Source organism: Astatotilapia calliptera, chromosome 15 (assembly GCF_964374335.1).
Source record: "Astatotilapia calliptera chromosome 15, fAstCal68.1, whole genome shotgun sequence".
Classification (NCBI taxonomy): domain Eukaryota; kingdom Metazoa; phylum Chordata; class Actinopteri; order Cichliformes; family Cichlidae; genus Astatotilapia; species Astatotilapia calliptera.
Window position 1 is genome coordinate 8592411 of NC_137436.1, and position 25148 is coordinate 8617558.

Genomic DNA, 25148 nt, shown 5'->3' on the forward strand with positions numbered 1-25148 from the left:
CACCGTGGGTGGTCTGAAAAACAGGCCGATCATGTCACAAACAGGATAATAGTCTAATAAGTAGAAAGGCGTGTATATACCAGGGTTACAACTACAACAGCAATTTCAGCACTAGCAGTATATTATCATGTTGTTGGCTCATATTTGTGCTAACATTAGCCTTTTGTTCTTCCTTAAAAAAGTACTTTATTGGAATACATAGTGGGAGTCACAACTTAATGAAATTGAAGAAACTGGTACCTTTGATGCTGTGAAATTAGGCCTACAAACATCCCTTCACCCGTGGACACAAATTTATACATTTCTGTTTTTAATTTAAGGCATTTTGACCATTTCTTTTACATATTTTATAGACAACACTGTATCGTCAACACTTTTAACGTCCAACTGTTCACCCTGCTTCAGCTTGAATTGTTCTGCCATTCTTCACAGGTCCACTAGTGGCCACTCCTGTTTCCCCACTGAAAAAAAGCCAGATAAACTTTCCCTCCACTACATTAGATACACCAGTTCGGCTTCTGGTCCATCCAAATGTCCAATCAGCCAATAACATGACAATATCTCAGTGCATTTAGGCATGTAGACAAGATAAAAGCAACAGAATGGGGAAGAAAGATGATTTAAAGGACTATAAATGTGGTATGGTTAATGGTGTCAGACAAGTTGGTTTTCTGGGAATTTTCTCACACAACCATCTCTAGAATTTTTGGAAAAAATATCCAGTGAGTGGTTGTTCTCTGCATGGATCCATTCTTGTATCAAGGCTGGTGCTGGTGGTGTAATCGTGTATGGGATTTTCTGTAGTTAGCTTTGGGCCTCTGGGTGTCAATCAACAAGTCTGCAGAACTGTGTGATGTTATCATGTCACATGTGCCAGAATCTCAGAGGAATGTTTCCAGCACATTGTTGAATCCTTGCTATGACAAATTTAGGCAGTTCTGAAGGCAAACATGGTCCAACTTGGTGCTATTCATTCTCTGCCTGAGTTTGCAATATGTCATCTTATATTTCCATTAAGTTCCTGTTTGAGAAACCTTACAGGAAATGTATCTCTGATACCTATCAGCAGAAAGCTGAATTCAAAGGGCAGTTCATACAATTTGCATTATTGGCATAACACAAGAAAAGACATACAGAGCCATTGAAAATGGATTTTCTAAATGTTCTCTTCAGTTGTCAGTTTGCTATTCTCAGTTTGATTTGCTTTTAAATCAATACTGACTCTATGGTAATTCTCTTATTTTAATTGTTTTAAATTGTAATAGAATAATAACATGCATATGAAAAACAGAGATGCAAATTAACTGACAATATTATAATCAGCATTGTTGTGCAAAATATGCTTTACAGTAATGTGTCACATGAGTACAAATCTAAAAAGCTTCTTACAAGCAGTCACAGGGAAAGTTGAAACACAGTACATGCAGTGACTTTGTTATTTAACATATTCTTCACAAAAATTTACAAGCTTCACAATTTTCTTTCACATAAATCAGCAAAACGGGAATGTTGTGATCGTCATGAGTGATGAAAGTATAAGATCAACGCCGTTTGACTGATATATGTGCAACTCAGACATCCTTTTACACACAATGGCACAACATTTAGGGGAAAAAAATGGCGTGTCTGGTTTTTCCTTCATCTGTAAACCTAAAATCAGCTACCATCCAAATCCATCTGACTGGGGGGAGTCATGTAAATAATATAATCAGCGTTGGTGTTGGGGAGCGGTAACACAGAATATAGATGAATAGGAAAGGACAAAGAGCTGGACCTGATACGCTAACGCTACATATATCAAATTTAAACACACAGAGGGTAGTTTGCTCACATTTCACATTTATAAATATAGAAAGAAGGGGAGGCACAGGTTGTCATTACAAATTCTCAAACTTTCACCAATAACTAGATGATCAATGATCAATCTTGTGTAGTAATAGGATGATACACACTGTCACGGCTCAGTTATTGGTAATTGTGTTTTAGCAATAGCAAAATTTGATTAAAGAACAGAATTAATCCAGATTGTGACACAGCTTAATTGTGTCTAATATGGACTTTAGTGTTAATGACTATTTTAAAAAATGCACTGGTGAGCCACAGAACTGCAGATTAACAAAACCCACATCATCCTGCTGTAAATACTCACTAGCACCAAATGTTTATTAATCAACAGCTTAAAAAAGAATACGTACACTTGTACAACAACTGAAGACTGCTGGAGCTGAGCGTCACACAGTGTAGGGAGGTCACAAAGCACTGAGAAACTTGTCATTTTGATTTATTTTTTTTTAAAACAATGCCAAGTAAAATAATACCAGGCAAATTATTTGCAGAAACTTTGGCAGTGGATTAATATAAGAGCAAGATCAAGGTGATTCAGCATAAAAATATTTAGAATTATTATTAATTCTTAATATGCATTATGATTCTTGGGTCTTATCTGCTACGTTGTCAGCTGCAGTCTTTTGTTTAGATGGCTGCTATCACTCTCACAGGTACACACAGGCTTAGGTTGTTTCAGGTTGTCATTAACAGCTGCTGATTGAGACAGAAACACAAAGACACACCGCAGCGGTATATTCAGATGATCTGTTTTACACTGCTGCACATGATCTTTCCCTTCCCTACTCACTGCATTTAGGTTATCCAAAGGGCAGAAGTTGCTACATCGTCTACTAGCTCAGAATATTTGCTACTTTATTCAGAAACAGTGTTTGCCGCCACAGTGTGTTAAACAAAAAGGAAAGAAACTGATTCATCAAGCTAATCTCCTGTGTCAGTGAGTAAGTCTCTGACTTCTTCAGAGTCAGACACTTGGAAACTTGGTGATGGTGGAAAAGAGTTTAAGGAGTTTTTCAAGTCAGAAGAGGTCACACGAGGTAAGTCCACATGTAACAGCTTTTGGCAAAATGCTGTAAAGAGAAGTGTGGAAAAGGAAGCAGCAAGATCCAGGAAGAGATACTAATTCTGGACAAGTACCAGCAGTCTGATCTATGACTCTGAATCCTGTTGGGGGGGGGAAAGAGAGAGAGCACAATAGTCAGTTTGCTTAGTGTGAAAAAATATTTCTTATATCTGCTGCACCAGTTTTTTTGTACTCCAAAACCAGACAAAAGAAACAAACAAACAAACAAAAAAAAACTGCTGGTCTAATCAAATCACTTCTAACTCAGTTATCCAATCAAGATCTAGGCGAGGAACAGAGATGGGTGTGACTTGGAGAAATCAAATACATGCTTTTTAGTGAGGTTTCAAAATAGGTCTCTTTCATATTTGATACATAGGTCCTGTAATTCTGCATTCTTTCAAAAGAACCAGTATAGCTGGTCTTGTATGTAAGGACTGACTTTTCTTGCAACTCTTAGCACAAAAGCTAACTCTTTCTGAAGAAGCATTGGAACTATCATTACATAATAAATTCTAAGAGGATATCTAAGTGAAAGACATAAAAGATTAATATTGAGGAGAGGAGATATGCTCACTGAATCCACAACTACGGGATTTCATGATTTTTCTGAATTCTCTATTTTCAACTCCTCAAAAAAGCTGATGTGCATGAAATTAAAAGTATGTAGTACATAAGCGACAAACCAAAGTTTGCAGAGAGTAAAGATGCTGATGAAGCAGTAACACCGGGGGTTAAATGTGACTGGAAACCATGTCAGCGGTTTGAGTTACAGTTAGAACAATGTGGTTCGTGTGTATGCACATTCACTTACTTTAACAGAGGGTTGGGAACTGAGCCCAAGGAATGCAAATACAGTGTTGTTCTCTTTAGACAGGAAGAAGTCTTCATAGTCCTGTCGGAGGAGAGGAGGATGTTAGGTTTTGACCAATTGGAAGATTGAAAGGTGGTTATACGCTTCCCTGAAAACCAGGCCTTCTGAGTCTCCTTTTAAAATATTTGTTTGACATTGTAGATCAGTGTTGAGAGCCTTGGCCAGTCAGAGTGATGTCAAGCAGAGCAGATAATCTGCCCCATCCGTGAAACCGGATTACGACAGGATTACAGAGCAGCCTGCAATCTCAATGGAGGATGTAAACTGGCAACTGATCAAAATCACCATCATGTAGATTGCTTAAATTGATGTATTGACACATATCAGTGTAAACTAATGGCATACACTTAAAATTGGCGAAATCCATGCATCAAGCATTCTGTAAGTATACCTCAGCAGATGTGTATATATATATATATATATATATATACACACATACATACATACATACATACATATATATATATATTTATTTATATTTGTGGGCCGATATATTGGCTGCTATTAACGATTTGGTGATATAAAAGTATGGTTTGTTTGTATGTTCTATAAACTTGGAAAAAATACAAAATGAAAAGTAATAACAAAAAAAAGTCTGGTGAACCATAAATCATGTTATGAACATTCATTTTGTGTTTGCTGATCCACGTAGAGTCAAGCTGTCCATGACTTATATAAAATAAGAATAATGTTTTATTCTTGAGGTTTCAGAATACTAGCCCACAAAGCATTGGTTGTCTCTGGCAAATGGCAAATTTAGCTAGTTCTCATTCTTTTCTGATTAGAGCCATTTCTCACTTAGACTTAGGGAGTAGTACACACTGAACTGTGAAATCATTTGCTTTTGTTGGCAGTTGCTTGCTTCATTTATATAAAAGGTTTCATCTGAAACTGAGTACAGGAGAAAGAAAAAGCCATGTGTTTTGGGTGATTCTGAGATATAAGCCAAAGCACTCAACTAGCCAAATTTCCCTTTTGATATTTCAGCTATTTTAAACTTTTGACTGTATTTTCACACGTTTTACAGCTTTTCCTAGTGATAAAAACCTAACCTCAAATGGCCATTCATACTACACAAAAGTAATTAAGTGACAGATTAACAGTTAAATGAGAGATTTCGCACAACCTGCTACAGAAATGTCTGTTTTCTAGTGTGGGTTCACTGTTAAAAATGAATTAATGAAAACTTTTTATTTTATAATTAAAGGGCATAATGAGCAATGAGCTACCTGAACCTATCATGCTTGAACAACTCAGACGTACTGTTGAAATTACACTTCTTTTTCTTAAAAATGGAAATTGTGTCCAAGACAGCAAAACTGCATTATGCTGCTAACACTGATATCAATAACGCAATTGGAATCAATTCCCCTCCCTAATTAAGACATGGTTAAATGTTCAGGTAAATGTCTTTACACGGACAGAAAGGAGAGTTTCACTGATCTGTAGATGGAGGGCAACAGTCCTCTAAGCTTTGTAGTGCAGATTTTCTTTCATTTGCTTTTAACCTGGAACAACTCACCCACCACCACAACCTGCAAAGTACAAGGTCAAGGCATAATTTCAAGGCTTGAGCTGGAGATAATTATTTTCATAGATTAATCCATACTGCATTATGCAAGTATGCCTCTGGGGGCAGAGGGCAGTTTTTAGGTGATTCCAGTGTAATCAGTAGATATCTAACCAAGATAAGTCATCATCAGACCATTGCCAATGTTTATCAGATACAACAGGAAAGAAATACAACTGAGAGTCTTGTTAAACACTGGAATGGAAAATGTGGTCAAAATATATGTCTGGTTATAAAAATGTGATAAACATAACCCCATCACCACCACGTACACCACAGTAGCGATCATCGTTGAAAATCTGCGGAGGCAGCGGGTTGCACTTCTCTGGTTGCTTATCCCTGGGGATGTTGCGGTACATCCAGAGCCGTTGCTCCTCCAGCATCGTAATGTCTACTTCCTGGAAGTCGATTCGGTTGGCCTCCAGGAAACCAACTACTGCCTGCTGATGTTTCTTTACCTAGATGGCAATTGATAAAAAGAAAGAAAAGGGCAGAGAAAGATAGAAAAATTCTTAAAAGAATCCAAAAAAGAGAAGTCACAAGAATAGAGGATTTTATAAAACCAAAAAGCTCAAGCTCAACTACACTACACTACTTTCCCTCTGCCATAGTTAAAATGCCCCATATCTGTGTTGTTAAGTACAGTTAGAAATGGTAGTTTCTATGTGTGTGTTTCATATCCATTGCCTCTGAGCACTGGCACCTGGCCAAGCAGTCAGGTATTTAATGCAGTCTCTCTCTCTCTCTCTCTCTCTCTCTCTCTCTCTCTCTCTCTCTCTCTCTCTCTCTCTCTCTCTCTCTCTCTCTCTCTCTCTCTCTCTCTCTCTCTCTCACACACACACACACACAAACTTTGTTGGTAATAAGCAGGATTATTGATTAGATTAGTAAAGGGCGTTGCATTTGAAATCCAATACGCAACATCCTTTTCTACTGTACGTCTTGTCTTATATCAATACGATTGCCAAATTACAAGATTTGGATTTAAGGATAATTATTCATCAATTAACCTATCAGTTACAATCATTATTATTCCATTATTAAAGTAACAAATCTGAATATTTCTCATCATTTAGACACGACTCAATCATTACTGCAACAGATAGTACAGAAAGTATGTTCGCCTGTTTAACTGTGGAAGTACATTTAAAGCGACACTCACATTATATAGGCAAGCTACAACTACAGCTGTATGCAGGACTTTCTTAAAAGTGCCCTATGGAGCAAACTTTTTCAGCTATGGTCTAGGATGGACGCAACTACTCCCTATAGTAGTGACCCAAGTACTCTGGGACAGAGTGTGTTTGTGAATTGTGGGAAAGAAAAGTCCAAGGATATTTTTAGAAGACAGAACACTCCCACACTTGGTCATAAACACACTTTAGATGCATGGTCCAAATGTCTCAGACCCGCAACTGTTGGCGAGTGTTTGTCTCTTTGTCCTCCAATCCTTTATGGACGGCCTTTTCTTGTTTCAGAATATGCAATCATTCAGAGTTTGAAGCCGTTTAGGTAGCAACATCAATCGTAATGTAATACTAAATTCTATTTGCCACTTCCAATTTGTTTATACATTCATGCAGGCCATTGTTGTTTATGCAAGCATAACAATGGACTGCATGCTTGAGCACTCATTATCATCATAAAAAACAGATTAATTAAAACAATTTGGGCAGAAGACCCCCCCCCCCCTAAAAAAACAACAACAAAAAAAAAACGATGAATTGGCTTTCTTGTGACCAAATGTACCATCAATTATCCATTTCCTTATTTTTCCCCCCAAAAAATCTGTCTTAATGCAAAATATTTTTGCTGTGTTTTTACATTTACTCAACATTAAGGAGCCACAATGATCCTTTTGTTCCAACTTAAAAGACAGCAAGGGATTGTTCCGCTCACTTGGTCAAAAACATACACCCAAACAAAGATTCAAGTCATCTATTGTCTCGCTCTAAAAGCTCCTCTGTGTGTGGTCATAAAACAGCTTTATCTGGACTGATAGGATACTTATAGGACAGTAAATGATGGTTACTGGCAATCTTTAAAAGAGACAAATTGGGTTTTTTTTGTCCAGGTCACAGGTTTAACCTTCACTTCACTTTTACTCCTAAAAGCATACAGTTTGTCACAGTGCTAGTAAACAGCACGGCATATATGAGACGGTTGGTCGTCCTTTGAGGTGAAAGACAGGCAGCGTGGGCCTAAATAATGAAAGAGGTGCCCCCTGTGAGTGCGAGCGAAAGAGTGCATCAGTGGAATGGGTGAGTTCAGATTTTGTGTGTGTGCGTGCATACATGTAGGATTTAAGACAAACAATCAAGCACACAAGAGTAAACGCGCTGTGTTTGAGAGGACTTAATGAAACATGGGGATTAGTTTAAGAGAGAATTAATCCTTCAGTCACAAACAGGGAATATAAATGACATGTGATAGAAAAGCACTGCTACTGATAATTAATTACACCTATGTTGGGGATTGGAAATTTTTTTAATTCTAAAAAAACATGCATGTTTTAGGTTTTGTGTTTTTGGTTAAGATAAAGATCAGGAGGTTATGTGCATTTTTTTTAACCTTCACACTATGCCTAAAATCATGTGGCACACAATGATTTTTCCTAAGAGAATGGTTGCCCATGCGTGCCCAAAGCCAACATTTCAACAGTTATTAGGCTACATAATGCAAAGAGTTTTAATTAATAGAAACTATGATCATAGTAGGTCATTTGGGTGAGACTTAACACATAACACATCTACTAAAGAGTGGGGGGGATAACCTGATCTACATCTCATTCATTCTGTGCTCATTAGATTCCGCCCCACTAATTTGCTGAGATTAAACCATGAGCTGCACCCCCCACCCAATGAGGACACACACACCGTTTTTCCTAAGCATTTGTATTTTGCGTTCTCCAGATGTATTAAAACTGCAGCTTTTCATGTCATCTTCCACCATCTCCATCTTTCATTGCCATTATCTACTATATTTTTCCAGCACACACATACATACGCCTCACCTTTCATCTTTATTCAATCACATGTAACTCAATTGAAGAGCATTCAAAGTGGATTAGATTCACATGAGCTCAATACTGGTTCAATGGTGGACCTATTCCACCGAGCATGGCTCTTTCTTGTCTCTGGGGGAGAAAAAAAAAAGGGAGTCTGTCTGTTTTGAATGTATGTGTCATAGGGTTAAAAATAACTCCTTTGTAAACGTTCAAAGATTGGCCTGCCCTCTTCAAGAGACGAAGCATGATAACATAAATATTACTCATTTGTCCCATTACCTAACTCTTTTAGCATTCTTGCAGGAGTGTTGTATGATGGTTTTTCTGCCCACGCTCAATATCAGCTGGACTTTCTCTATGGCAGGCAACTGCAGTTTGCCAAAAGGGGCAGCAGGACTGCAGCTGCATCTGGTTCATCTGATTGTGCACTACATTACAGACTAATAAAAATCTGTGAAAACCTGTCAAATGTTAGAAACAAATCATATTTACAATAGAAAACTGTGAGGAAAAAGAAACTGAAAAAGTACTCCGACTAAACTTACACTGGACATGAACCACAGTTCAACATCTCACTGGGAAGAATCACATTCTAGCTGCCAGCAGGTCTACTATTTGTTTATCCCATAAAAACCAGACTGTTCTTTGTGTTTATACATCAACCTGATCTGATAATAGTTTTAATATCCGCTCTAATATATTCTGGGATGCCACTTAATCACATGGACTTAAATGCCCTTTATATTTATGCTGGGTCAATCAGACAAAACTAGATATTTACAGGAATTTCTGAGGGTATAGTTAACGTAAGAATAAGAAGTAGGGTGTTTCTGTTATTTTGTCAGTACATTTAGAGGAAGCCTAACGGGAACATCATGCTTGTTTATGCCCACAGAAGAGACAGGCTTGTTTGTTTCAGCTTCGCTGTGTTCCTTAAACCTCATACGAGGCCACAAGCCAGACTAATTGTAATACAATTGAGATGCAAGTGCATATACAGTGCTTTTAGAGAATTAAAAATGAATAAATAAATAAATAAGTAAAGCTTTTAACAGGATCTGTCCACAGCACAGACGAAGACTTCAAAGTCCACCTAACCAGAAATGCGCACCTTAACTACCGAGCAGCCTTCTCACCTGTCTAAATGATACCGACTGATTTCAGCGCCTGTCTGAAGTGGCTGAGCGCGAACAGGCGCACTCCTAGTCCCATTACATAATTGAGTTCAAACGATAAAGTGGCAGTGAAAATTTACGTACGGCGTTTCTGAATGCACTGTTTCCAAGCACCTGTCAACAAGTTCTGTGGCACATTAGCAAACACTCACCGCGAGAGAGCCAGTTGAGGAGGCGACGTAAACCTTGATGACCATTTTAATCCCGAATTACTGTCAGACGATCAGCAAAACAGTTTGGTGGCAGCGAGCCTCGTTTATTGCCACCCTTTAAAAAATAAAAATAAAAAGAACAAAAAACGCTAAATTTGTGAAAACTATGCAAATGTGCTTTAGATGAGCGAAGACACCTGGCTCCAATATTCAAACTGAGCCATCACAAAAACACAGCGTGCCCTTCTGCTGACTGTTACACCCACACCACTCACAGCTCAGCTCAACGCACGTCATTACATTAAAAGGAATATATAAACAACATCCATTTCCGGTCTCACTTTCAAATTAAAACAACCATGTCGTTAAGTTACTGAAGTTAATACCGAAGTATTTTTGATTTGTATATCTTTTGTAAATATACTCCCGAGTCATATTGAGGTGGATCCACCATAAAAGAAATTTATTATTTTATAATGGTCAGGACTTTTCTGGTGAAGGCATTGCTTTTATGGATCAAGTATATTTTATGAGCATTTCCATTTTAAAACCATTTTTTATGCAGCTATAGGCCCAAATACTCAAAATGCAAATAATATTGTGTTAATTGAGAGAATTCTTGATTAAATTAGGCGTGTTTTGTGCTTTTGTCGTCTGGTATGCACGCACCTGCAAATAAAAAAGTTTTTATATTCATATAAAAACACATATAGTTTTTGTTCAATAACCCCCCCCCCCCCCAACCCAGCGCACACACACACACACACACACACACACAAAACTGCGATAAATCCTTAATAGTTCTTTTTCGGTCATTTTTAATGATCACGACCATCCATAACATGTACAACAGCGCCACTCTGGTGGTAGGGTAGTATTGCAGTGAGAGCTGCGGTTGCCATGGTACGGCGTCAGCAGCTACTCTGAAGCAAACGTCTAGGCGTGGACTGGAAAAAATGCTATTAGAAATTCTATGGCACTAAAGAGAAGGACTACTTTTAGCCGACGACGTGCTGTTTTTCTCTTGTTATTGATAAAGCGACAGCCATGACAGTTTATTTCAAAAACGGGTGTACAACCCATAGTCTTTATTTTATATCTAACGGCAGCTAAGTTAGCTAAAGTTCAAGCTACCTTGCTAATAGCTCTTTAGCTTGCAGTAGCCGATCCAATCAAAACAAGAAACGGGTAAGTGTTGCACATTCAGGCGGAAACTGAGCAACATTAACATACATTTGTAAGTTAGCGCAGTTTAGTGCTGAAAGATTCCGAACGCTACAGCACACTCCACCTGTTGATGATGGTGGTGATTTTGTGTTGCTATGCTAATATTAAGTGGCTGTTGTTAGCTGTTATTCACCTAGCGGCACCGTTAGCTTTACAGTGACACTGATATTATGTCGTCGAAGAGCTTTTTAAAGTTTCGTTTGCCTTTTGCTTGCACATAATTGAAATGTGCAAGATACATAAACTAACAGAGGGTTCGGTGAGTTATGTGATAAAGTCCAGGTGATACATTTCGTTGTTTTTAATTGACAGGCAATCTGTCAACAACAGAGTACCTGGAACAGCACACGCTTTACTTTAATCCCGTCAGTTCGATCCACAAAGTGCAGGGCAGTGCCGCTGCTGTAAGCCAGGGCATCCTTTGTCTTCACTTAATATTGAGACTCGATTTTATTAGACTGACCAGGAATCTAGAGGAAATGGCAATGATGGGCTGCTATTTCCTCCAGGTTCCTCCTGAGGCAAAAGATGCGATGAAGACATGAGGACAAAGTCGACTAGAATTTGATATATAAAGTGACCCTCACAGATACTTGCTTCTGTTTTCTGGCGATTCTTAATGTCCTGTCAGCAAGTATACTTTAATAGCAGTGAGAATTCCCTAAATTTTACTCGATATTGACTTTCTTCACAGAAATATATTCCTTTTCCAACATTTTAGCAAGATTTTATTTTCTAAGAGAATATTATATATACAATATATGTGAATATGTAAAATCACATCTTCTTAATAAAGGTGTGAATAAAGGATACCCTTATTCACATCACTTTAATTCTACTTTTTCTTTTCTTTTATCTTTTTTTATTTATTTAATTGATAAGCTTTGTGCACTGTGCTACATTCAGTCGTTAATAAGTCACCAGGGCAGATGGAGGCAATGTACCGTTTAGTTTTCTACTGCAGAGACCACTCATATCATACGGGATTCAGTCTCATGGAAAATTCTGCCTCACACATCTTGTTGCTTGGTGACCAAGACACATAAAACTAAAAACCTAAACGAAACCAGTTAGCTTAGCTTCTTTTAGCTTTAAGAATATTCTTTTTGATTGAACATTACTCATTATAAATGTAGAGCTCAGTTCAAAGGTAACAACCTAAATTTTAAAGAGCAAAATTCACTACACTTCATAATCTGTTTTGTTTCTCTGTTCTTGTTTTTTAAATCCAGCATGTCTTAAGTGACGACATGGAATCTGAAAAAGTAGCTCACCCATATGAAGACAACCGGGATTTAAGTCGCCAGTCCTGCCGTAGTACAAAGAAAGATTCTCGGGCTTCATCCGTCCAGGAACACAAACAGAACTTCTGGGACAAGATGCACAGCGAGGATACAAAAGTTGACTCAGGTGATGTCAGATCTATAACCAGAACTTGGCATTCAGATCCTGATCGGGATCGGATGTCAGAAGGAGAGGGAAGCAAAAGTGGTGGGTCATTTTATTCTGAGAATTATGAAAACGAGTCTCATTCAGAGTGCTCTGTCTCACCGTACTCCCGGTCCCGGACTCCTTCACCCACCCCACATAGAGGGGTGCGGGCAAAGAGGATCTCTGGCAGCCCTCTCCACAAGACAGGTATGTGAAGAAGGAACGAAGTGGATAAACAGTTAAACTGATGAATGAGGCTAAAATCTCATTCATTCGACGATTAAATTGACTGTTTAGATAATGGCAGTGTAAGGCACATTCTGACTGCCTGATTGACTTAGAAAAAATCTTTTCATAGGAGCTTTTGTCATCATGTTTTTAGATTTTACATGATATGTCTTTCTCTGCTTTGCAGGTGGTTTGGGGCGCCGGGGCTTGTCTCGCCCACAGCGACCAGGTGGTCACCCCCTGACCCAGCAGTATCAAAGGGGGGTGCGTTCTCACAGCAAGGAGTCCACACCACCTAAAGACCTGGACCTGGTGACCAAGCGGATGCTCTCGGCCCGCCTCCTAAAAATCAATGAATTGCGCAATGCTCTTTCTGAGCTGCAGCAGCGCACGGACGAACTGCAGAAAGAAAATCGAATTCTTCGACAGGTAGGCCTGTTTCAATATTTGGTTTAAATGCTTTGAAGGAAGAGTGTTCTTAAATAATTTTATGGCTTTTATTCATGTTTGTAGTAAAAAAGAAACAGACTTTTTTACAGGAAAATCAATTACAATTCTCCTTCTTCTTCACCACTCTCAATGCAACCTTTGCCATGCTTCAGCTTCAGGTGCGTCAAGAGAAAGCCCTGCAGCGGTACGATGATACAGAAAGCGAAATCTCCCAGCTCTTATCCCGGCACTCCAACGAGATCCACGTGCTGCGTGAACGTCTCAGGCGCACCCAAGAACGGGAACGGAAAGCTGAGCGCCAGCTGAGGGACACCGAGGAGCGGTTTCAGAGGGGTCAAGCTACCATTTCACGGCTGAAGAAGCTGGTCGAGCAGCGGGATTTAGGAGCCAGAGAGGAGCTCAGCCACAGGCTAGAGGAAGAGAAGTTGCGGGCCCAAGAAGCTGAACGTAAGCTTAAGGTAAATAGACAGTGGAATAAAAGATCTAACCTTCTTCTGGATTCCGATTAAATACTTATTGACCTGAAATTAAGTCTTATTAACCCTGATTTCTAGAGCCCCACATACTGCTTTGTAGCATGAATGATTAACCTGGAACATGTTGAATGTTGGGTTTCTGGTTTACAATATAACAAACTGATGCACATTTATGTGCAATCTCTTGTCAGTGAACACTCAAAATTGTAATTCTCATTTATTGTTTTTATCCTAAACCATGGGTTCCCTTTCAATGCAGCAACTTTCAATGAGTGTTTGTGTTTGAAGGAGGTGGAGCGTAGCATGGAGCTAAGAAATAGCAGTTATCAGAGACAGCTTGTCGCAGAGAAGAAGAAGACACTTAGTACCCAGGAAGAGATCAGGGCTCTCCAGGAGGAACTTGAACGACTGAACAATAAACTCAAGGTACATGTACAAAAAATAACCTTAAAAAGTAGCCGCTGCCATCGAAAGCAGGACTGTGCATCAAAAGCAGATTGCTCATTGTGTAAAACAGTATTTTTTGTTGTTGTTTTTTTTTAAATTTCTTCTTAAAATGTTCAGGAAAAGGAGAGAGAACTCGATGCGAAGAATATTTATGCCAATCGCATGGTGAAACCCTCACAAAAAAAAGAGACTGAAAGTGACACAAAGCACAAAGGTAACAATTAACTTGCTGAGGCTTATTGTGTAGTTCATTTGACTTTATATCAAAAAGTGGATGCCAGATGGTATCATGAGTCACAAAATTCACTTTTTATGTCGGATAGAATCCTTTGGAAAACCTGAATTTTTTTCCCACATTGATATTTGATACATGTTTTTGCTGTAACTTCATTGGCTGTGTCTGAATCCATACTAATAAATATGCATGGTGGCTAAAAAGCAATCAGGATTGCTTATAAGTAATGATAGTGCTTTGTGTAATGGGATGGTCAGAAATATGTTGAGTAAAAGTGATTTTATACTTTTCCCACACATAGTTCCCAGCAGGAGCAGCTCTAAGGCGATACAGACTGAAGGCAGGATGCTGAGTCTGGATTTTCCCACACCTCCCCCTGCTATCACAGATGCCAGCGAGTACAGGGAACATCCACCTGATGAATATTTATCACTTAAGGTGTTATGTCTACTCTTTCCTTGTACTTACTTTGTCCACATCTTTTACCACTAATTGTTGTCATTCATCACTTTTCAAATTTCTGCTATCAGGAGCTTAACAGAGCGGTCAATCAAGCAGAGGCAGAAGACAGGGGACCAAACTGGGAACAAAAGAGTAGAGAAAGACATGAGGAGAAGGAGTTGACGAAGGAAGAGAAAGAGGCCAAAAAGTACCTTGATCAGGAACAGAAAGCGCTTGAAGTTAAGGCAAAGTTTTTAAGAAACGGTAAGCCAAAGATTAGTTAAGAGTAGTTGTAGAGCATATACTTCACTTATAAAAAGCTTGTCGAAGCAGCATTGTTTGTACTTTAATCTGAGGAACGCTATCCCAACAGGCTCGGAGAAAGAAAAGGATGAAGAGGGCCAAAAGTGGACGAGTTTCCTGTTCAACCAGAATGGGGATGATAACTACAAGAAGCACGGTCATGTCCAGGGAGAGGTGGAGAGATGGAATCAGGAGGCGCTGGCCTGTCAGCAAGCATCAGAAGAAGCGCGGCGCAAAAAAGAGCAGCTGCTGGCAAAGATGCGGGAAATAGACAGTCAGAAACAGGGGGCCCAGGATTCCTTGTTTGCCTCGAGTCCTTCTGAGTCCAATAAGGGTCTCGGTGAACATTCTTCTCCACGCCCTCCTGAGCAAAGGAACCATAACTCTTCGATTTTCAGCCTAACTAATTCAGAGGAGCCGGATGATTTGCGTCCTGGGAGCAAAGAAGGTGGAAGGAGGAGACTAGGCACAGAGGGTGGAGCAGTTACAGCAGGGATAGGGAGGAGAGCGCTCCGGTCTCAAATCTCCAGCGATGACTTGGCATTTGGAGGTTACGCACCTTCATTTGTACATTCAACTTTCCGTGGTTCCTCTGGCTTCCCTCCACCTCCACCCAAAGAGGACAAGGAATCTGCGTTAGAAGCAATAGGGGTGTTTAATATCAGTGCGGCAGAGGAGAGGGAGACAGAAAAAGCTCAGGGAAAGGACAGGAAGTTAAGTCTAATGCACCAGCTGTTTGGTCCCCAAGCCACAGCTGTTGGTGATGGTGCGAATACCTCCAATAAACTGGAGCTTCTTAATAGTCCTCCAACAACCAATGGAGTGCGTTCAAGAAGGGATGGACTGCTCAACTTCAACTCAGGATCTCTCACTGCTCCAGCAGCCTCCTTTAGCACCCTCCATGTTGCAGATAGCAGACCTGCCATCCGTGCCATCACCTCCTTCGAAGACGAGATTGAGGAACTCACATTATGAAATTAATTTAGATTGAAAGTAGTCTGGGTCTTTGATGGCAAACCATCAAATCTGAGAGGTTATTTATGAAATATAAGAACAACCCAGCATTAAAAATATGAGAACATCAAAATAAGACGAAACTTGCAGAAACTGATTTGTTTCATCCATCAGTCCTTTTTAACTGCCTCTGTCCAGTTGGATCAGTCACTCAAAACACCCCTAAGGTGGACAAGCAGTTAAGAAAAAGGATCAATGGGTTAATGTGCAATTTGTACGTTTGTTACATTGTTTTTCTTAGACGTTCCTTTAAAACCAGCTTAACTCTCATAACAGTGATTTTTATTTGTAGCACCTGTGAAAATTAAAGAGTAGCTTTTCTGACAGACTATGACTGAAGCTCTTACTCCATTTAGATATTTTAGTGCTTTGCTGGGTTTTGTATAGTTTGGGATATTTTTTGTCTTTGTCAGATAGTTTGTAATCATAGATTTTCCCATAATCTGAAAGGGCTGCAGTAGGGAGGAAGAAATTACAATGCATGGTACATAATAGCACCCTTCCTACAGTTCCCCCTTCTCTGTTCAAAACGCCTCCTACCAGATGGCTTCACACTGGATTTAAACTCTACTGTATCAGGTGAATGTCCTCTGCTCAAGGCATTGAATCATCACTTTCTACACAGATTTGATTTCGTTTTAAATAAACCACTAGATCTGTCATTGGCCAGTTTTTTCAGTCATCAACTGAATTTATTTTTAAACAATACCTTGTGGAGATGCAGGAGTCTCTCCCTTTCAGATCACTTGAATTAAAATCCACTTGAAGGCCATAAGGGATGTGTTCTCCAGTGGTGCCAAAATATGTTTCCCACTCCTTTAATTCTTTTGCAGATATTTTGACATAAAAATGTACCCCTAAATGACAAGACAATCACACCATGTGTAGATCGCCTGTACAACATCTGACTGTTACTGTATGATAAACGAGTTTTCAATTTTATATGTAATCTTACCAGCACTCTAAGCACATGTAAGTCCCAGGTCTTCCTTTCGCCCAACCCATTTAGGGGTTGCCACAGCAAATCACCAGCCTCCATCTAACCCTAGAGCCACAGCAGTTCTCATTACCATTTTTGTTTAATTGGTTGTTTTTTTGTTTTTTACATTATGTTCACTAATCTACAAGATTGTGTAAATAATGATCTGTATTAAACCCACCAATACCAGCTTAGTCCATGCCCTGCACCAGAAAATGTAACATCAGCCTAAATGTTGCCAGATCCTTCTCTCTTTTCCTTTCTGCACTAAATGTCTTGTGATGGGAGCGCTTTACTTTCAAAAAGGCAATCAGCCCTGTAGTAAGCAATCTGATGGCTTTATTGAAATGAAATGAAGACACAAAATGCTCTTATTTTAATAATCATTTGTTATTACACTCGAGCTTCATTCAGAAAGCACTTTTTAAATGTGACACAAAGCTGTCTCTGCCCTCAGTCTAAAGTTGATACCTATTATTTACTTGTGAAACTCTTTGTATTTATTCTGTGAAGCTTATTTAATATGAAACATGTAACCAGTTACATTTCGTCTAATGTTTAAAATTGTTGAATGAATTAAAGGTTTGTACAATAGTGACGCTGTCTCCTGGTCATCAGACTGTGGCGCACTTGCAGTAATATTCATCTAGCGGGAAGTCGGATTCCTTGGACGTCTCCAAGCAACCACAACCTGACGCAACCTTCCCGCCCCTCCTCCGGTAGCTCCCTGCTCAAAAATAAGTGCACCGCAGAGCCATAGAGGGGATCTTATCAGGGAGCGAGAGACTGGCGGTGATGGTCTGCGCCGATGTGGCTGCCAGGATTCAGCGTGGTAAGTTGGACCGCTGCTGGGAGGTTCCTGAAAGGTAAACGAAGTCGTAGTCTACGTGCGTAGCCGAGTTTTCAGGTGATCCCCCCCCCCCCCCTCAGGGTATCACCTTGCAGCACGCTGCCAGAAAAGCAGGAATAGGCTGAAATGAATCACATGCAAAATAAATCATCGTGCAAGATGTTCCAGGGGATTTAGAAGGAAAAATGTTATCTTTACAGATGGTGTTTGTTCCCCAGTGAGCGCAATAGTAATCACAATTGTTTCTTTTATGCTGTGAGAACTATCAGTATGTTATTTTCTCATAAATAATAATTAATTTAAAAAACACTTTTTTATTACATGCCCGCTTTCACTGTCAGAACTAAATGGCACTTAAAATCATAATGGTTCTCTCCATTTCAGATACGACTTCAAGTTATATAATAACAAGTACTGTTTTACCTTTATTATTACTATTACTGTTATATGGATCTATATATTTCAAATGTTGTAACTCTCAAGAGTGTCTTTGTCACTTCCATTGTGCGTTATGATCAAGTTAATCGCTTCTTTTCTGAATACAGTCAGAACTGTAGAGCTTCGATGTCTACTTTAGGGTTACAAATGCAAAGATTGGTTCACTTTGAACTACAGACTGCTTTATTGGGCTTCTGTTGCCACAACACGGGGGAAAAAATCAATACGCTGCAGCAGTGTTTACACTACTAACACAAACCTGGAGATAATTTCTTTCGGTTATGCTCAGTATCAAAGATGAAATTGAAATCCCTGCAAATTACTCAGGGTCAGGTTCTATTATAGATTGGAGGACTATACGCTAAAGCTTCATTTAGTTACTCTGTGGTTGTGTTTCTTACGTAGACATGACCTCATGTTCCAGATAGGAGAGCCAGACTTCCTAAGCTGCTCAGCCAGACCAGGTTTTGGCATCTCACAGAAGTCCCAACACCACAAAATATATTTTATTAGTGTGGCAACTGGAGTTTAAACCAGAGGAATGTATGGGTGATGTGTGCTGATTCACTTAGGACATTTGGATAGGGACAGCTGGACTTCCCCCACTGCCACCCCCTCCCTGACATCTAACATTTGACAGTGTTTTTATATGCCCTGGGTGAATTTGATATTCAGGATGTAAAACTTGGCTTCCTAGAGAGGCAGAGTTCCTGCTGGCCTATTCAAAAAAGTCACTGACTTCACCAGACCAGCCAGTAAAGAGGGGTTTAAAAAAAAAAAACAACAACAAAAACCTCTCTATTTCTTTATAATTGTGATCACAGCTCATTATGTGATACAGACACACTTTTCCACATCCTTTCTAAGTGTTCTGGATAAGCAGTCCCTATTCACAATCTAACCAGTTCCTCACTGTACACGAACGGTCCTTACAAAGTTAAAAATGCCTGCCTCCAGCTTTAATGCTCTCTCTACACAGTGCGGACTTCAGCAATGCACTGATTCATGCAGATAACGAAGACAGCATCCATTCCCAGGCTACTAAAAAGTCAGCTACTCATCACAGTCTATTTTCCATTGCAAAGCAGCCAAGCCGGCTGTATCATTAGATCCAGGGGCAGGGACTTCACTGCTGCTATTATAGAATAACAGCACACCCCAACCACTTATTGAGATCTTATGGACTCAGTAGGAAGACACTGAGCAGTAAGAGTGCTTTTGCTATTGCTGCCCCTTTTACCAGTTGTAACTGGTCTTGCATTCCAACTCAACAGGTCCTGAGAAGGTTTTTATTTTATTTATTTTATTTTTTAAAAAAGCACATTCACATTCATTGTGGCTTTGGGTTTATTGAGGCAATAAGCCTCGTGGACAGGAGGTCGGAAATTGCTGATTCATTTATAGCACCTCTGTTGTTGCTATGGAAACAGTTTGTTTCTGTTAAATGAAAATCCAGGAGGTGTTTTATCCCCCTCTGTGTGCTGTCCCCTAATTTCTGATATTAGAGAGGCCACATGCTTCATCCAGATCAGTTTATAGAAATACAATGAAGGTCTTTCTAGAGTGTAATCTCATTTTTTTTCTCTATGTTGGCACATTAGGTTTGTCCTTTGTTATTCTCAGCAAATGTTTCATAACCTGTGTCTTTTTTCTTCTACAGATCTACAGATATTCTGCATTTGAAGCATCTGATTCCACTAAAGACTGAAGACTGGGTCTCCTGAAGAATATAAAGGGCAGAAAAGTGAATGCTGGACAGACAGAATGGAAGCCTGATAGCCTTATAGCGACGAAAGAGGCCAGATAGCTTTTGTTTTGTTTTGTTTTTGTATTTAACAGGTTAAAAATGAATTCGCACTCAGCTCCACAGATCGTGGTTAACAGGACAAATGTCCAGGACGAGGCAGACTGTGGGGAAGGTGTAGATTTGCCTACAGATGACCATCTGATGACTTTGAAGGCCTTAACAGAGAAACTAAGACTGGAGACCAGGAGACCCTCCTACCTGGAGTGGCAAGCCCGGCTTGAGGCAGATCGCTTCAGAGACTCAGAAACTGGGACTAAAGGGAAAGTAGTTAGACACAAGGAGACTTCAGTGGACCCAGATGTGAGTCAGCCCAAGTTGCCATCAGGTGGACTTAAGGGATTTGAAAACATTGATGAAGCTCTAACCTGGCTCAGAAGAGAACTGGTGAGGCACTGTCTAAATTATCACCACCATCTAATCTTTATTTTGTTCTAATTTCTCATAGATTTTCAGAAATGTTTTGGGTTACAGTGTAATCAGCTTGCAGCATGTTTTTGTACTAACACTTCATAAAAGGAATTAAGGAAACAGGGAACATGGCCATAATGAGGGATTTAATATTGGCTACACGTGTTCAAAAGAGGAACACATGGGTCTTTTGATAAGTTCAGGCTGCTTAGTTGAAAATCCTTCGCAGTCAGTAATTGCCTGAAATCTAGAACCCATGGACATCACCACACACTTTGTTTCCTCTCAATGAGGTGCTCTGTCAGCCCCATTCTGAACCCACCTTCAGTCGCTGCTTATTTGTGGGTCTTTCTGCATTCAGGTTTGTCTTCAGTAACATGAAAAGCATGCTCTATTAAGTTGAGATCAGTTGGTTGACTTGGCCATTGAACAATCTCATTTCTTTCTCTTGAGAAACTAATGGTTGCTTCAGCAGTTTGCCTTGGGTCATTATCTGGTTGCACTGTGAAGTGCTGTCTGATCAGTTCTGAAGCATTTGGCTGAATCTGAGCAGAGAGTGTAGCCCTGTACACTTCACGATGCATTCTGCTCCTTCTATCAGTAGACACATTAGCAATATGGGCATGTATGGACCATGCCCATGAACCATGCCATAGCAATGCCTCCATCTATATTCTGCTGTAGTCTGCTTTACGCCATGAGCAAAGTCTAATCTGACCTTCTTGTTGCATCTGTATTTCCATTTATGAAGTTGTGTCTTGATTATAGACCTCTACCATGGAAATAATTCTGCCATCACGCAGCCCTGACTTGGCCTGACATTTCTTCAGACGTCATGTTGCAATCAAAAGCTATAAAATACAAACAGAACACACTGAATCAACTTCAGATATTGTGTCTGCTTCGGCAGTCAAAATCACCTGACCATGAAGATGCTGGGCATTTAATTGTCAAATTAATTTTAATTTGAAATTTATTTATTTTTTGTTAAAGCCATTGAATGAAAGCTTGCACTTCAATCACACCCTTATTGCTTGATTTAATTCAAAGAGTTGGGAGTTTGCCTTGTAATTGGAAGGTTGCCGGTTCAAGCCCCGGCTTGGACAGGCTCGGTCGTTGTGTCCTTGGGCAAGACACTTCACCTGTTGCCTACTGGTGGTGGTCAGAGGGCCCGGTGGCGCCAGTGTTCGGCAGCCTTGCCTCTGTCAGTGCGCCCCAGGGTGGCTGTGGCTACAATGTAGCTTGCCATCACCAGTGTGTGAATGTGTGTGTGAATGGGTAGATGACTGAATGTGTAAAGCGCTTTGGGGTCCTTAGGGACTAGTAAAGCGCTATACAAATACAGACCATTTACAGGCCATTTTTGTTCTAGTAATATTTTGTTCCACAAATTAGTGTAGTGTGAATTGTAGTAATTATTCTCCCTTTGTGACCATGTTTGATCAGCATAGCAGTCCCAAGATGTGCAGAACTTTCATTCCTATACAAAACAGAAAATACAGCATGCTTCCCCTTTGTCCTCGTGATTACATATAAAGGGGGAATAGTTCTTGTTCCCTTGTACCTACTGCTTTCTGTTGTCCTGTAATTAGTACAGTACAGTTAGGATAGAGTCTTATACTATACTTGGATTAATTCAATTGTATGATTATGACTGCAATTGATTTATTTTTCCTTATATTTTTCTTTTGGTTGTGTAATTTAGGAGGCATTGTTCCACACTCAAAGTTCAAGTAGAAAAGTTCACGCTTCTTAGCTAATTAGAGTTTAACAGTGCACGCGATGTTTAATCACCAGGCAGAAGAATCCCATTCATTCTTATTGGTGAGTGAGACTGATTGTGACCCCAGGCAGCAGAATCTGGCATTTGTTGCGAGCAATTTCTGCAACTGTAATCATTTTTACTCTGCTCAATTACTCTGCACATTCAGCCATAGCTCATATGCTTGGACTGTGCGCACAAAGAAGCACTGATAAAAGGCAGACTCACAGTACGTGGCTACAAACAATAAAGATGATTGTCATCTTTGTGTAGATGTTTGGACACAAACAAAGAAGAGCACCACGGTATCCCACCGTGAGTCTTCTTTTGACAAAAAAGGACCTCACAGAAGCACCTCTGGTCAAGCTCCACAGGTGGACTATACACAGTATGTTGGTGTGATTGAGTCCTCCATAAATGAAAAGAATAATTAAGCTTAGAATAGATTAGTTTTAGCTTTCAATCTTTTAGAAAATGACACTTTGACGCGTCCATTCGGCTTCGTATAAAATGAACAAATTCATCTTCCATCCCGACACCTTTGTCTTCTCTTTTGCAGACAGATATGCGCTTGCAGGACCAGCAGCTGGCGAGGCAGCTCATGCGGCTTCGGAGTGACATCAACAAGCTGAAGATTGAACAGACGTGCCATCTGCATCGCCGAATGCTCAACGACGCCACCTTTGGCCTCGAGGAACGGGATGAGCTGTCGGACCTGTTGTGTGAATGCCCGGTCACCCCGGGCCTCGGCCTCTCTGCCCCGCTGAGACTGATCGGAGTCACCAAGATGAACATTAACTCTCGCCGATTCTCCCTCTGCTAGTGGTAACGACGGAAGAAGAAAAAAATCCTGAATACAAAAGACCCTTTATATACTTACTTCTCTTGAGTGCAGCCGGCCAGCCGCAGTGATTAGATAATGATCAGATCTTTTCTGTTTTCAGAGATAAAACCACATCACACCCATTTTTATGCTCACTGAAATCAAAGAGAGAGATTTAAGAGATTAGGAAGAGTTTTAGTAAGTGTGGTGTTTTTGCCACTAAACTCAGCCCTGGAGCAGATTTCATACTTTTAGCCTTCCACGACTTGAAACAGAGTACATGCAGTTTTTGAATCAGTGCAAAAGCAGTGTTAGGCATGCTTCTGTTGTTTTTTAAACCATATTAGTACTGATTACCTTAAGTATTACCATCTACTTTCTGCCATACTTTATCACGCACAGATTAAATGTTTATATATATATTTTCACCACATTCAGACCTCTTTAGGACATTTTCAGTGACAATCACAGTTAGTAGATTTGTTTCTACCTTGTAAGTTTTGTTGTTGTTGTTTTCAAAGTGATGCCTTAATATTATAGAGACTGAGCGCTGTATGCTCATTTGTGTTTGTAGAATATCATGGATATAATGGTTTATTCGGTGTAATGATTGTCAAATTACACTCCTTTCTGAGCTTAGTCTCTGGAGCTTTGCCTTTTGCTCTAATAGTAATCATGTGAGTTGCCCTTGTCAGTCTGAAACAAAAACATGCTTTGTTTTCGCGGATGAACACTAAATTATAACTCATGTAGATCACTGTGAGCGCCCATTGACATGATTATGTGCGTCTTGCTATGACCCCTTTTTTATGCTGGAATCACAGTTATAATTGACTATAATTGAAGGCAACCTTTTCTTTACAAGACACTGACTTCGGGTTTGCATCTATAGTACAGTACTGTGCAGATGTTTTTCTTTAGACATTGGATTTTTTCACGTGTTTTTTGTCCAACTACTTGTACCTTGCCCACAAGGTGATTCCCAAAGAGCTAAAACTTGGCGTGTCTCTGCATTGTGTGGAGTGTGTTCTTAAAAAATTAGGACACTGGACAAGTGAAGGACAAAAGAAGTCTTAGGTCTAAAAATTATCAGCAGCTGATGAACAGTCTCTGAAAGTCATGTCTTTAAGAAATAGGAAAACAAATCTAGCAAAGATCTGACGCAAAACCTAAGAGATGAATCTGGCCCTTAGGCCTTTGCATCTACTGTCCATCAGAAATAGTCTCAGTGGAAGGGTGGCTGTCAAGAAGCTACTCTTAAGGAAGGGAAACATGAAGAAAAGGCCGTTGTGTGCCAAACAGGTCTTCTGGAATGATTAATCCAAAATTAAAATTTTCGGTTCAGTTGGTTTGAGCAGTTGTTATCAATATGTATGGAGGAGGTCAGGATAGAGGTACAACAGTGAGTGTCTACAGGCAGGTCTTGGGCTGCATTTCAGGTAGTGATGCTGGAGGTCTTGTTAAAACTGCTGGAATTCTGAATGCACCACCAGATTTTGATCTATGCATTACCCTCTGGAAAGTGTTTGATTGGCAGCAGCTTCATTTGTGAGCATGATGATCCCAAAAAACACTGCAGATACAGTAAAAGCATACCTGGATAGAAAAACACACAATGGATTACTCTCCTTCATGGATTGGCCTCCCCAGAACCCGGAGTCCAACATTATTGAAGCAGTGTGGGATCATTTTTAGAAAGAATGGAACAAATAGCAGCCAACAACCAAAGAGGAGTTTTGAATGTCATTCAAGATGCCTGGAGAACTATTCCTGAAGACTCCTTAAAAGAAATGTTTGCATAAGAGAGTTCAGTCTGTGTTGAAGACTAAGAGTCACACCAAATATTGATTTTCATGCTCATTAGAATTGTACAAACTCTGCTCTTTCCTACTATACTGTATTTCCATCTATCCATCTAGCCAGGTTACAGATGTGGGTTGGTCAAAGACTTTTACATATTACTGTATAAGTGCATGGAATTTGTTTAGTCATGTTTAGTCCAAGGGAAATGAATGCACAATGAAAAAGAGCTTGTCTCATGGTTTTGATATATAACAAATGCAATATCAGAGATTTAAAGCTTTCCCACATGCCTTGGATTTTATTTGTTTTCAGCAGTGGTATTAGCAGAACAGATTACCTC

At 39.8% G+C, this 25148-nt stretch overlaps 3 protein-coding genes across 3 annotated transcripts; 2 read left to right on the forward strand and 1 right to left on the reverse strand.

Annotated features, from left to right (window-relative positions):
* Nucleotides 1-1228: 1228 nt before the first annotated feature.
* On the reverse strand, nt 1229-10047 carry sh3bgrl2 (SH3 domain binding glutamate-rich protein like 2). Its single transcript, XM_026143087.2, has 4 exons — nt 9687-10047; nt 5625-5810; nt 3723-3803; nt 1229-3009 (listed from the first exon to the last, which is right to left on the reverse strand). The coding sequence occupies exons 1-4, from the start codon at nt 9729-9731 to the stop codon at nt 2995-2997; spliced, it is 327 nt and encodes a 108-aa protein (XP_025998872.2). The 5' UTR covers nt 9732-10047; the 3' UTR covers nt 1229-2994.
* A 541-nt stretch (nt 10048-10588) lies between these two features.
* On the forward strand, nt 10589-16598 carry lca5 (lebercilin LCA5). Its single transcript, XM_026142882.2, has 9 exons — nt 10589-10874; nt 12146-12551; nt 12760-13001; nt 13175-13480; nt 13787-13924; nt 14063-14159; nt 14482-14618; nt 14711-14885; nt 14995-16598. Exons 2-9 carry the CDS (start codon nt 12164-12166, stop codon nt 15897-15899), a joined length of 2388 nt encoding a protein of 795 aa, XP_025998667.1. The 5' UTR covers nt 10589-10874; nt 12146-12163; the 3' UTR covers nt 15900-16598.
* A 1051-nt stretch (nt 16599-17649) lies between these two features.
* On the forward strand, nt 17650-23764 carry fam167ab (family with sequence similarity 167 member Ab). Its single transcript, XM_026142886.2, has 3 exons — nt 17650-17783; nt 19866-20396; nt 22742-23764. Exons 2-3 carry the CDS (start codon nt 20052-20054, stop codon nt 23003-23005), a joined length of 609 nt encoding a protein of 202 aa, XP_025998671.1. The 5' UTR covers nt 17650-17783; nt 19866-20051; the 3' UTR covers nt 23006-23764.
* Nucleotides 23765-25148: the final 1384 nt, after the last annotated feature.

What these genes read in the sequence shown, in the direction of transcription:
- sh3bgrl2 (XM_026143087.2), bottom strand. Translation starts at nt 9,731, where the DNA reads ATGGTCATCAAGGTTTACGTCGCCTCCTCAACTGGCTCTCTCGCG. An exon ending in CCTCAACTGGCTCTCTCGCG is followed by an intron (nt 5,811 to 9,686) that starts GTGAGTGTTTGC and finishes ATTGCCATCTAG; the next exon opens with GTAAAGAAACATCAGCAGGC. An exon ending in ACGATGATCGCTACTGTGGT is followed by an intron (nt 3,804 to 5,624) that starts GTACGTGGTGGT and finishes CTCCTCCGACAG; the next exon opens with GACTATGAAGACTTCTTCCT.
- lca5 (XM_026142882.2), top strand. Translation starts at nt 12,164, where the DNA reads ATGGAATCTGAAAAAGTAGCTCACCCATATGAAGACAACCGGGATTTA. An exon ending in CAGCCCTCTCCACAAGACAG is followed by an intron (nt 12,552 to 12,759) that starts GTATGTGAAGAA and finishes TCTGCTTTGCAG; the next exon opens with GTGGTTTGGGGCGCCGGGGC. An exon ending in AAGCTGAACGTAAGCTTAAG is followed by an intron (nt 13,481 to 13,786) that starts GTAAATAGACAG and finishes TTGTGTTTGAAG; the next exon opens with GAGGTGGAGCGTAGCATGGA.
- fam167ab (XM_026142886.2), top strand. Translation starts at nt 20,052, where the DNA reads ATGAATTCGCACTCAGCTCCACAGATCGTGGTTAACAGGACAAATGTC. An exon ending in CCTGGCTCAGAAGAGAACTG is followed by an intron (nt 20,397 to 22,741) that starts GTGAGGCACTGT and finishes TCTCTTTTGCAG; the next exon opens with ACAGATATGCGCTTGCAGGA.